Source organism: Fukomys damarensis, unplaced genomic scaffold, assembly GCF_012274545.1.
Source record: "Fukomys damarensis isolate Sample0158 unplaced genomic scaffold, DMR_v1.0_HiC HiC_scaffold_37, whole genome shotgun sequence".
In the NCBI taxonomy this organism is placed as follows: domain Eukaryota; kingdom Metazoa; phylum Chordata; class Mammalia; order Rodentia; family Bathyergidae; genus Fukomys; species Fukomys damarensis.
In genome coordinates, this window is record NW_022900949.1 from 68505613 (window position 1) to 68517972 (window position 12360).

The 12360-nt window shown below is 41.2% G+C and overlaps 1 protein-coding gene across 1 annotated transcript in view; it reads left to right on the forward strand.

Moving 5' to 3' along the window:
• Nucleotides 1-309: 309 nt before the first annotated feature.
• Nucleotides 310-12360, forward strand: part of Wwtr1 (WW domain containing transcription regulator 1) — a 186991-nt gene continuing 174940 nt past the window's right edge. Inside the window, exons 1-2 of the mRNA XM_019207639.2 lie at nt 310-480; nt 1093-1179. Of these exons, the coding sequence (XP_019063184.2) occupies nt 1096-1179 (84 nt within the window). The 5' untranslated portion in view covers nt 310-480; nt 1093-1095. The remainder of the gene's footprint in view (nt 481-1092; nt 1180-12360) is intronic.

Below are 12360 nucleotides of genomic sequence, written 5' to 3' on the forward strand. Positions count from 1 at the left end.
TATATACTAAACTTTGAGGATGCCATGGTGAGCCCCATCGATTCTCCCTCTCTCTCTTTAAATACTAGCAAGATGAGCCATTGTACGCTGTGGGTCTTACTGCAGTAGGGTTATCCTAACTTTGGGTCTTAAGGAAGGCTGCTTGAAAATGTGACCAGCGAGCTGAGACATTAAGGTGAGAGTCATGCAAGTGGAGGGGAGCCTGAGAGAGTAGAGAGAAGAATTCTCTGAAATAGGAAGGGTCGAGGGGCTTGTAGGGTGGCCGGAAGTGGAGGGAGGTGGCCGGAAGTGGAGGGAGGTTCCCGGAAGTGACCCGGGAGCGGCGTGCTTGAGGCCTGAGGAGGCCTGCGCTGTGGGGCTGTGCAGATTTACCAGCGGCGCGCAGTGCCACGTTCTCGCTTCTCACACGGGAGGGGAGAAAGCGGTGCCGGTTGAGAGATTCTCAGAGCGGAGAGAGTCCAACTCCGGTGGCTGAAGACGGTAGGAAAAGCACGTGATGTGATGCGACCGACCCCTCAGCCGAAGCGCGCAGACTGAGGGGAATTCATTTTGTGTACGTTGTTTTTGTTTTGTTTTGTATCGGGGATTGAACTCGGGACCTTGTGCTTTTGTGGCAGGCGGCGGAACCACTGAGCTAAAATCCCACGCCCTGTTTTGTGTACTTTTTAAATGATAAATCTTTCAAGGTTGTTAGGGTTTTGAAATGGTACTCCTTGAAGACTTTCCCTGCCCGCGTTTCCGGCTCCAGTCATAGTTCCCTTCTCTGTAGGTGAACGGAGTCATCATTTGTATCCTTTCAAAGATATCTGTGCAGTGTCAGGGATTTAGCTCAGTGGTACTTTGCCTGCCTCACAAGCACAAGGTCCCGAGTTCGATTCCCTGTACCAAAAAAAAAAGTTCATGCATAAATTGGTAAATATCTTCATTATTTCTTTCCCCACATTTTCAAAACACAAATCGTAGTATGCCGTGTATGTATCAATTATTTAAACAATTTCCTAGTGGTATACATTTGATGTTTCCTATTTTTGCTATTTGAACAAAACAGTGATAAGTAACTTGAAATTTTTGCTTTTTATTTTTTCCCTGTAGGAAATGGATGAAGAAGAGAAATTACCAGAGATGGTTTTGGAGGTCTTCAGTGACACCTGTTCGCACAGTGCCACCCAAACAGTATCGGTAGGAGTCTTTCCTAAACTATGCTCACGCCATCTCTATAGACCGTGCACGCTGTCAAACTCCTACCTTAGCCTCTCTGGCAGCCCCTTCCTGAAGGTCATCCTGCCTCTCTGTTCCTTGATAAGCACCTGCTCTTATCTCAGTAAGACAAAGTAACTGTGAAGTTATTCTGCAGAATGCATTAAATTTAAAAGATGTTTATGTGATAGAATTGGATTTGACCTGTGTGGTGAAAGAAAATAGATGGAAACAAGTTTCAGGTTACAACAGTTGGCTGTCATGACACTGCCCAAGAGAGAAAATGCTGGTTGGAAAGAGGTTTTCGGTGCGGGTTAGAGTGATGGTGAGCTCAGTTTCAGACTACTGAGTCTGAAATGCTGGTGAGAACACCATGAGGTGGTGTGTGATCTGGAAAGAGCTCTATATATAAATGTTTGGGATTTGTTCACATGTGAAAGGTAGTGAAAACCATGGGAATAAATGAGTTTGACCAAACTACTGAACTGTGAAAAGACAAGAGAGCCAGAGACAGAACCCTGGGATGACTAACTTAATTCTTAGTTAGGGCTGTTTCCATCTGTAGTGGTCTCTTTCATCAATACATGCTTGGAGAAAGTCATTTTTAGTAAATGTGAAATTTCTCCTGTAGTGGAGGACCAGACTGCTGTGGGACTGTGTCTTCTACATGTAAGAGTCTCAAGATTATCTAGCTAACTATAGAGGTTGGGTGGTGATGACAGAATTCAGGACTTGTTACCCTCTTTCCATCTGCTCCTTCCCTGACTCTTTGGCAGACTTCCCCGAATGAAAAGTATGTACACTCCCAGCCCACTGGTTTCCTTGCTCTTTCCTCTCCTTCTCGAAAAGCCAGCGGCATGTGCCTCAAGGAGCATGTGTCTTGGAAACCGGTGGACCCGATTATCCTCTTTTCCTCGCTGTAAATCTGAACTAATACTACATCTCAGGCAGAGTCAGGATGGGAAATAGTTTGCAAAACCCTCTGCCCAAAACTTGTCACCTTAGAGCTGTTCATGTAGTTTGGAAATGGTTTGAATGTTTCCCCCAAGGGTTCGAGTGCTGAAATTTAATTCTCGTTGGGAGGTGAGAAGGTGGAAATACAATCTTACTGTGACGTGTAGTGGGGAGCCTTGGGGAAGTGATGAGAATGAGATAAGATCATTAGAATGGAGCCCCTGTGATTGAAAACACTGGTTGTTTTTTAGGAAGACAGACGCTGAGAGGCCAGGGGAGGTACTCATGCTCATATACTCTTGCACGCAATGCCCTGCACTGTGCTGAGGCACTGCCAACTGAGAAGGTTGTCGCAAGAGGTACACTCTTGACTCTCTAGAACTGTGAGATAAAGTGACTTTTCATGGCAAGGTTATCCAGCCCCACGTAACTCATTACAGTAATGAAAAACAGACTCATACAGCTGTCATTATTCTCATAAGACAGATCATCTCCTTAGATGCATTTTCCTTTTTCTTCTTCAAAAACCACAAAAAATCTGGTTCATTAAAGATTATTCTCTGATTCAATAAGAATGACTAGATTTTTTTTCCCCCTGAACGGTCATATTACTGCAGTGGTGAGAGATAAATCTGTTTCTTTTAAAACCAGAGATGTTTAAAAAAAAAAAAAAAAAAAAGCCTGGGCATGGTGCCACATGCCTGTAATCCCAGCACTTGAGAGGCTGGGAAAGAAGGATCACCATGTGTTCAAGGCCAGCTTGAACTACACAGAGAGATTCTATCTCAAAAACCACTACCAACAACAAAAACCAGAGATATTAATATCCTTATATTATCTGGAAATATTCATATTAAATTTTTCTGATGAAAGATAAAAGCTGAAGTATTTTGTTGTTGTTGTGTGTGTGTGTGTTTTGGTACCAGGAATTGAACTCAGCTCTTTGCACTTGCAAATAGTTGTTTTGTTTTGTTTCTTGAGTGTTTTGTTTTACTTTTGCTTTTGTTTTTGTTTTTGTTGTGTTGTGGAATCAGGATTCTTTTTCTGGAAATAACTAGATCATTATCTTTGTAATTGTTGTTCTTTGAGACTGAATTGAACCCAGAGATTTCACATTGAGCTTTATCCTAATCCCTTCTTTAAAATTTTGGGATGGGGCCTCATTAAGTCACTCAATTGCCCAGACAGGGCTCCAACTTGTGATCCTCTTGCCTGAGCCTCCTAAAGTGATGGAATTGCAGACATGTGCCACCACACTGGCTATTAGATTATTATTTTTAAAATAGGTTAGCCAGGCATGGTAGTGCACCCCTGTAATCCTAATACTTGGGAGGCTAAGGCAGGAGGATTACTGAGTTTGAGGCCAGCCTGGGCTACAGTGAACTCAAGAAAAGACCAGCCTGAACTACACAGCAAGACCCTGTCTCAAAAAACAAAAAACAAAAAAGAATAGGTTGGCAGAGGTACATTTTTCTTTAAACAGATAATAATGTTTGATATTTTCCCCTCTGGTTTTATTTTGGGCATGGATGTGTGTGTGTGTGTGTGTGTACTACTGAGGATTGAACCCAGGGCCTTTTGTGCTGCTACATACTCAGCCCCTTTTTTATTTTTTATTTTGAGACAAATTGCTAAATTGCCCAAGATGGGCTCAATCTTGTAATCTTCCTGCCTCAACCTCCCAGCAGACATGAATTGTAGGCGTGCACCACCATGTCTGACTCTCTTCTAATTTTAGTTTCCCCCCAGAGGCACTAGTTTCTGCACATAACATCCACATTGACAATTTGGGCCTGATTTAGCCCTCAGCTCTGCTGACTAATCAGGTGCTGGCTATTTCCACCAGAAACACTATTACTCTTTACATTGAACATTTATGATGAAATTCAAGCCCAGCCTGGGCAGCAGCAGCTTAGTAAGACCCTGACTCAAAAGTGTGAAGGCCCTGGGTTCAATCTCCAGTACCATATATATGTATATTTAAATATATATATATATGACAGTTTCATTATCTTGCTCTCCTTTCACCTGTCCTTGCAAACCTTGTCCTCATTCTCCTAGTGAAACAAACCCAAGAAATGGGAGAATGGGTGGCTGAATCGCATGCAAGGACCCTGGCTGTTTCTGTCTTTCTTTGTAGACCAGTTGTCCCCTCAGTTACAGGACAGTACCCAGAGATCTCCGCATTACCCTGAACACCACCTGCGTGGAAGAAGTGGATGGCATCTCCTTGTATATATGGAATGAATGCAGAAAACTTTTTCAGAATTCACTGAGCGAATTTCTCATCTCATTGCCCCAAACTGCATCTCATGCTCATTTTAAAAATAGTAACTGGCAAGGAACATAGAATTGTGTGATTCGTTTGGATTAATCAGGATGTACCTCTGAACCAGGAGCATGATCATCTCCCCTGAAGTACAGACACCCAAATGAAATTGGAGTTCTACAAATGAAAAAGAAGGAGAAATAAAAAGAAGAAAACCATATCATTTTAGTTTCCTCCTACACCAGAGCCTGAGCCCTTGCAAGCCATCTCCAGAAAGTATAATAGTTTTGTAGCTAACTTCCTAACATTCTTTCCCTCACCGCCCAAGCCACAATTGCCACATAGCCCTTTTACTACAAAATGGTTTTCTCTTTCATCAGTTCTACCTAACCTTCAGAAAAATACTCAAACTTACAAAAGAGTTTTCAAATCACAGAACATAAGGTAGAAGCCCCTGGGAACTTGAAATGTCAAAAACGACACCAAAAAAACTGGGTGAGGGGCACTTTGCACATGCTGGCCAAACGTTCTCCCACTGAACTCTAGTCACAGCCCAGCCGTACCTGATTTCGCTCTGCTAGAAAATGTAGATGTGTGATCTTACCAAGTACTTATTCTGCCTGACAAAGGCATAATACACAAAAATATCCCTAAAAGAGCAATTTTCAAAATACATTAAAGGCTGGGCACCATGGAACATGCTTATAATTCCGGAGCTTGGGAGTCTGAGGCAGGAGGATTGCAGTGAGTTCAAGATCAATCTGAGGTATACAGTGACTTCAAGGTCAACCTAAACCATATAGTGAGACTCTGTATGGGAGGCTGACCAGAACCCAAATCACCTGGGTGTGAAGTCTAAGAGACAGAAACAATAATTTAGAATGCAAAGGGATCTGGTGGGAGAGATGCCTCTAGTGGACATTCTCAATGGTCTCTGGGTAGACCCACTTTTAGAAAGCCAAAAACACAGAGGAGGGGGTCATGCATCATTTGTGGAACAGTGACTGCCAGTAGATGTCAGTAAATGTGTAACTAGTGAGCAATAGTGAAGGAGATTAATGGGGAACAGATCCTTCCCCCTACCTAGATGCCTCTGTTCTATGCATTGTCCTCAGCAGAAGTTATCTTGCCCCAGGAATGCTGTGTATATGAGTTTTCCCACACAGTCAGAAAGCCTGTGGGTTTTCTAAAATTAATTTTTCTGTTCCTGAAACAAGTTATATCAGCCTTGGACTCTGGGACCCAAGTCACATAGCCTGCTCCCAAACAACTCTGCCTCAAAAAAAAAAAGTATTAAACAACTTTTATGAGGGTTATGAACACAAATTTTGTTTGTTTGGCGGTTAGTTTTTTGGGACAGGGTTTCAGTATGTAGTTCAGACTGGCCTTGAGCTCACTCACTGTGGAGCCCAGGCTGGCCTTGAACTCTTTGGTGATTCTCTTGACTCAGCCTCCTGAGTTTAAGAAATACAAGCATGAGCCACCATGCTGGGTTTGAGCACAGATTTATTTATTTTTAAATCAGTTTCTAGATTTTCAGCTTGTTCTCAGTGAAAACTCATTTTGTTTTTTGTTTTTTGTTTTGTTTGAGATAGGGTCTCGTCTGTTCAAGCCATCAAACTCACTGAGCAACCCAGGCTGGACTCAAAGTTGGATTCATCCTGCCTCTGCCTCCTGAGTACTGAGATTACAGGCACATGCTACTACACTTAACTATTGAAAACTTGTCCTAAGTGTAATACGCATTCTTTATTTCCATCCATTTCAAAAGCCTTTCCTCTCCTTGCCCATCCTGAGCCTTACCTTGGTACCTCTAGGGTCTTGAAAACCTCTTGCACAATCCACAGTATTGATTTTGGGAAAGCCTCCTTTCATGATCAAGCCAAATCATCAGGCAGGTCTTTCCATGAAGGGCAAGGTATGGTTCACAGCTGGGCTGCTTGTACCTCTACTGGGCACAATCTAAATATGGCACGATCTAAATACGTTGTAGATTAGAGGGGTGTGGTGACTCGACACCTGCCTTCCTCATTTTTTTTTTTTTTTTTTTTTTGGTACTGGAGATCGAACTTGAGACCTTGCAGTTGCGAGGCAGCCTCTTATTCTTAAAAGATGCTTAACTCTAGAGAGAGACTCAGGATGGCAAAGGAAAGAACACTTGCAGCACAAAATGGTGCCTGTCACTTGCATCCCTTTATTTTCAAAATAAAATTCTCAAAACAAGGAGGTACCAGTAGCTGAAAAGAATCATCCCTGAGAAGCAGGTGCATTGCCAGGGCTGAAGGATACGTGTTTAGACACACATCACAAGCCAGGGTGGCACTGCAAAGGGGCCCCTCTCACCTGTGCAGCTCGGTTAGCAGGGCAACCTTTTAGGTTTACCTGGAAGATTTGCTGGGATTATTGCTACATGCTCTGCTGACTGGATAAAAACACATGGATAAAAAATTCACACATTTTCTTTATATAATAGATATCCTTGAATGAAATACTTAAAACCTACTTTATGAACTTTACCCCAGGCAGTATTTTTCAAGTAGTAGTCAATCCTCAGTCTTGTTTTAAGATGTATTTTCACTTCTGTTATCTGTGAAATATTTGCTAGCTAACAGTCCAGTTTTTAGCAGTTCATTCTTTTTTTCACTTTCATTAAGTTAATAGGAAATGTTAATATGGAAATCTCTAAAAATTTGAATGAAAGGTTTTCTAATTTACATCTGTATGTAGTTATTACTGAATTTTACCCAAGGTTCAATCCCTCAGTACAATATATATTCACATGCACACTTTCCAAAGTCCTAACCAGAACATCTGTCATTTCTTATAAAGAGTTTAGAATTTCAGCCACATTCTGTGGTACCATTATAAATTTAATAAAGATAAATTGTATTTTAAAATTGTTTTATACTTTTTCATAGATATTTCAATTGTATTAGTTCTATATCCTGATGTATTGCTCTTAGTAACTGTTGTAGTCAGGGCTTTGCAAAGGAGTTAGATTTAATATAGGACACATAATTTATCAGATTAGTTGATGATATTTACCCAAAAAGTTAAATGCAGAGGAATGCAAAAGATTAGCCTCACACTAGAAACTCAAAGAATCCAGCCAAGGGCCTGGATCCCACAGCAATGTCCTGCACAAGTCCAGCTGAAGGCCTAGAGTCCAAGGCAGTGTCCTCCACAAGTCCAGCCAGTGGCCGAGAGCCCACAGCAATAGCTCATGCTTGTCCATTTTGAGGATCTGCACCAGGAAGGCCAACAGCCAATAGTGGAAGCCAGAAAACCTGTGTTGGTGGGGTAAGGGATCTGTGCCACCAGGCTGAGAGATCTACACTGGAGCCAGGAGGTGATGCTCATGGTGAAGATCAGAGCTCTCGACAAGAACAGCAGCCATTCCCAACAACTGTGAAGCCCTGAGCTCCTCAGAAGACAAGAATAGCCAAGTTTGCTTCAGGAAAACAACTGCAGCGAGCTTCTCCTAGAAAATCAACAGCCCACGATCTTCTTCTCAAGTTCTTTTTATGCCATTGGCGACAATCCTCAGGTGGATCCTCCACACCCAACCACACTGATTCAGCTCAGCTGGGCGATACAAGCTCACCATTAGTTAACCCACCGTAGTAACCTATCTTACTACATGAGTTCCTCAGTTCCTCAGTGATTTCATTCTTTTTCTCTAAATGCATTTTATTTTATTTATTTGAGTTGTTTTAATCAATTGATTTAGGCTTTTTCCAACAGACTGTCTGGTTTGGCTAATTGGACAATGAAGGCTGCTTATCCAATTAGCTTTATGGAAAATATTGTCTATAAACATTAAGTAGTTGAATGAGTTAAATTAGCAGCTTAAGCTTCTGGCAAAAAAAAAAAAAATGTTTAAAACCTTTTAGAGCAAAATCTGTTTTTTTTTTTTTGTTTCTTTTTGTTTTTTTTTTTAATGTATTGAGGGCCAGGGACTTAGCTCAGTGGTGCTGCCGCCTACCTTGCAAGTGCAAGGTCCTGAGTTCAATCCCTAGTACCCACCCCCCAAAAAAGAAACAAAATTAAAAAAATTATACTGAGCTGAATATGGTGGCATGCCTGTAATCCCAGGTCTTGGGAGCTTGAGGCAGGAGGATCACCTCAAATTCAAGGTCAGCCTGGGCTAGTTAGCAAAACCCTGCTGCAAAATAAATATATAAATAAATAAATAAATAAATGCATTGACAAAAGTATATTGAAGTGATCTTTCTTTCTTTTTTAATTTCTTTCTTTGTTTTGTACAGAGCCGCACACTGAACTACATCTCCAGCCCTTTATTTATTTATATATTTAGTCCTCTATCTCTTTTTTTGTTTTTAAATTTTGAGACAGAGCCTTCATAAATTGCTCAGGGGCCAGGGATTTAGCTCAGTGGTTCCGTTGCCTGCTTTGTAAGCACAAGGACCCGAGTTCGATCCTTGGTACCAAAAAAAAAAAAAAAAAAAAAATTGAAGAATTGCCCAGGCTGAGCTCCAACTTGCAAGCCTCCTGCCTCAGCCTCCCAGACTATTGGGATTAAAGGTATGTGCCACCATACCCTGCCTACTTTCCCAATTCTTACATATTGCAGTAAACATGATATCTCTAACTAAGAGAAAACAGATGGTAATATCGTCATTCATTTGGTAAAACTTAGTAGAAATGTTTGGTAAATTTTCCAAGATTATAACAGTAAATGACTTTTTATTTTTAATAATAGGAAAACTTAGGGCCAGGGATTTAGCTCGGTGGTGCCACAGCCTGCCTCGCAAGTGCAGGTCTCAAGTGCAATCCCCAGTAGCAAACAAACAAAAAGAATAGAAAAAATTATTGGGGAGTAGGAATAGCTCCTGAGAGATGTGGGGGTCCCTGAATGGGCTTCCAATAAGCCTACTTCTCTGAGAAAGTTTTATAGAACAAAGTCACGAAGTGGGTATAACATGGGTCAAAACTATAATCAACCGGGCTGGGGTTTAGCTCAGTGGTTCTGCTGCCTGCCTTGAAAATGCAAGGACCTGAGTTCAATCCCTTGCACCAAAAAAAAAACACAAAAAAACAAAAAAAAAAACTATAGTCAACCAATAAGATCAGAAGTATAGCCAGGCATGGTGGCACATGCCTGTAATCCCAGCACTAGGGAGGCTGAGGCAGGAGGATCGCTGTGAGTTTGAGACCAGCCTGGGCTACATAGTGAGTTCCAGGTCAGTCTCAACTACATAGTGAGACCCTGTCTCAAAAAACCAAAAAAAAAAAAAACAAAAAAAAATTAGAAGTATAGCTGTTTGGCTAATGTTGATCCAGGAGTAGCAAGGGCATATGGATGACATCATTAACCTTGGTTAATCATCTATAGTCTCAGTTTTGTCTTTAGTGTTAGTTTTATTTATTTATTGTTTTACAAAATTTTATTCTTAAATGTACAACAAAAATCAAAGACCACATTACGGCAGGGAATCCAGATAATCTAAATGGTAATGGAATCAAGGGGCACCATCATCACAGGCACAAGGAACGGTTGTTTTGTGGTTTTTTTTTGCCGGATTTCTTAGTTCCTCCTGTGGCCAGGGGTCCTTTCCTGTGGCCTTTGTTTTTAGCTCCTCACCTTTCTTCTGCTCCTGCTTTTGCTTCTGTTTGAATGCTCTTATCTTCCTTGTCTGTCTCCTTGGCCTGTTTCTTGGGTTGTTTCAGGGTTTCTTCTTGCTACCTCTGAAGCTGGACGTGGTGCCTGGACATCATCTGGAAACCAGTTCAGAAGCCAGCTACTCTTGGTTTTTGAGAGTCAGTCTTCGTCTTAGTGGGTGGGAGAGAATGGCCCACCCCTAATGAGAGAATGGTTTATTTATACAGGAAATCTCAAAAGGGTAGAACCAAGAGTCTCAGACTTCCCTTTTTCCCTCAGGGAAATACATGAATCTCGCCATTGTGACTTTAATCTTCAGATGCGCCCCCAGCTGCAATTGTAGGGTGTTCCCACGTTCTACACTAATTCTCTGAAGGGCCTGGCTCTATCTGCCTACGTTTCTACCTAATTATCTATAATATTGCCCCCCTTCTGAAGAGGTATTGGTAACTGCACTTAGGGGAGAAAGGGTATAGTTTTCATCTAGCTGCTTTGAGCTGAGAAGGGTTGGTGTGGGGAAGACCGCAGTCAGGGGCCTTCTCCAGGGTGCTAATCTAATGGGCTTTAAATAGAAGTCATGCTGCAGTTTAGCATTAGGACTCCCCTCACAAAGCCCATCTAGTAAATGCAGATAAGCGGAGTCATTGGCCCCATATGCATGATCACTCGGAGTTTGGCAGCCTCTCCTTCTGTAGACCTTGGGGAAACCTTCAAGATGTCATAGGGGAGAGCAGGGGATTTGGCTCAGTGGTTCCACCGCCTACCTCACAAGTGCAAGGGCCTGAGTTCGATTCCCAGTACCCACCCCCCAAAAAAAGTCATAGCGGGAAAATGTAACTCCCAACCAACCTGCTAGATGTCAGATACACCAAGTTCATGTTCCCTGAAATCAAAGAAAGAATTCTAAGGAACAACAGAGGTTAAGAATGGGAAAATTTACTGGGGATAAGAGTGGTTCCTGAGAGACGGGCGGAGTCCCACATGGGTGGCTCTGGCAGTGAATGACTTTTACAACTGTGTACCAAAGTCACTTTGCAAGTCAGGTTGTCCTTCTTCCCTTTCTTTTTTCCTTCCTTCCTTCCTTCCCTCCCTTCTTTTCTTTTTTTCTTCCTCTTTTCTTCCTTCCTCCTTTCTGTTTCCTGTGGTACTGGGAATTGAACCCAGGGCCTCACACTAAGCTAAATCTCCAGGCCTTTACTTTTATTTTTCATTTTGAAACAGGATCGCATCAAATAGCCTATGATGGCCTCAAACTGGTGACCTTTTGGCCTCAGCCTCTAACATACCTGGGATTTCAGGCTATTTCTAATGCACAGCTTTCCATAAAACTGAAGGAATTCTTCAGTGAGTTGTTAGCTGATGGCTTACTAACACAAATTATTCAGAGACATATAATAAAGTTATTTGTTAATAAAAAGTAATTTTATAATACATAATTATTTAAGATCAGTTAAATTCAAATAATTTAGTTATAATTGCTTTACAAAAAGTTTCTTCCAGCTGGGTACGTAGTGCACACCTGTGACCCCCAGCATTCGGGAGCCTGAGGCAGGAGGATTGCCACAGTTTGAAGACAGCTTGGACTACATAGTGTTTTCAAGGCCAGCCTGAACTATACAGCAAGATCCTATCTTCCAAAAAAAAAAAAAAAAAAAAAAAAAAGTTTCTTCCATTCCCATTTATAACTCACATGAAGCTTGCTTTTTGTTTTTTTTTGTTTTTTTTTTGGTACCGGGGATTGAACTTGGGTCCTTGCTCTTGCAAACATGAAGCTTTCTTAGTGGTAATATTTATAAAAATAAATAGGAATAAAATTGATGCTCTAATTGAGACATGAATTAATTATGAAGATAAAAGTCCCATATGTTTTTAAGAACTATACTGCTAATAAATTTTTCTTAACTTTTCATATGTGTGTATTATGTTGATAAATTTTACACTTAAATAATAATAATATTATAAAAGTTTTTGATATTTTAGAGGCTCAAAAATTATGGTGGAAACTAACAGTTGCCTCCTAAAAATTGTTCTCTCCTTTGGCTTCCCAGCACCCAACTTATACCTCCCGTTGCTGTAAGATGTGACCGTGTCATTGTTCTGACTACAGACGGAGTCACAAAGTCCTGTGGACCACTTCTGGGCTTAGTCCCAGGAAGCTGTGAATGTACTTCCTTGTTTTGTTAATATATTATTTTATATAGATTATATATCCACTTGAATCTAAACCCAAGCAATTTCATACCCAACATCCTCTACTTAAAAAGTATACAAACAAGCTGCTTTTCCTTTTTTTCTTTTGAGACCATATCAGTCTGTA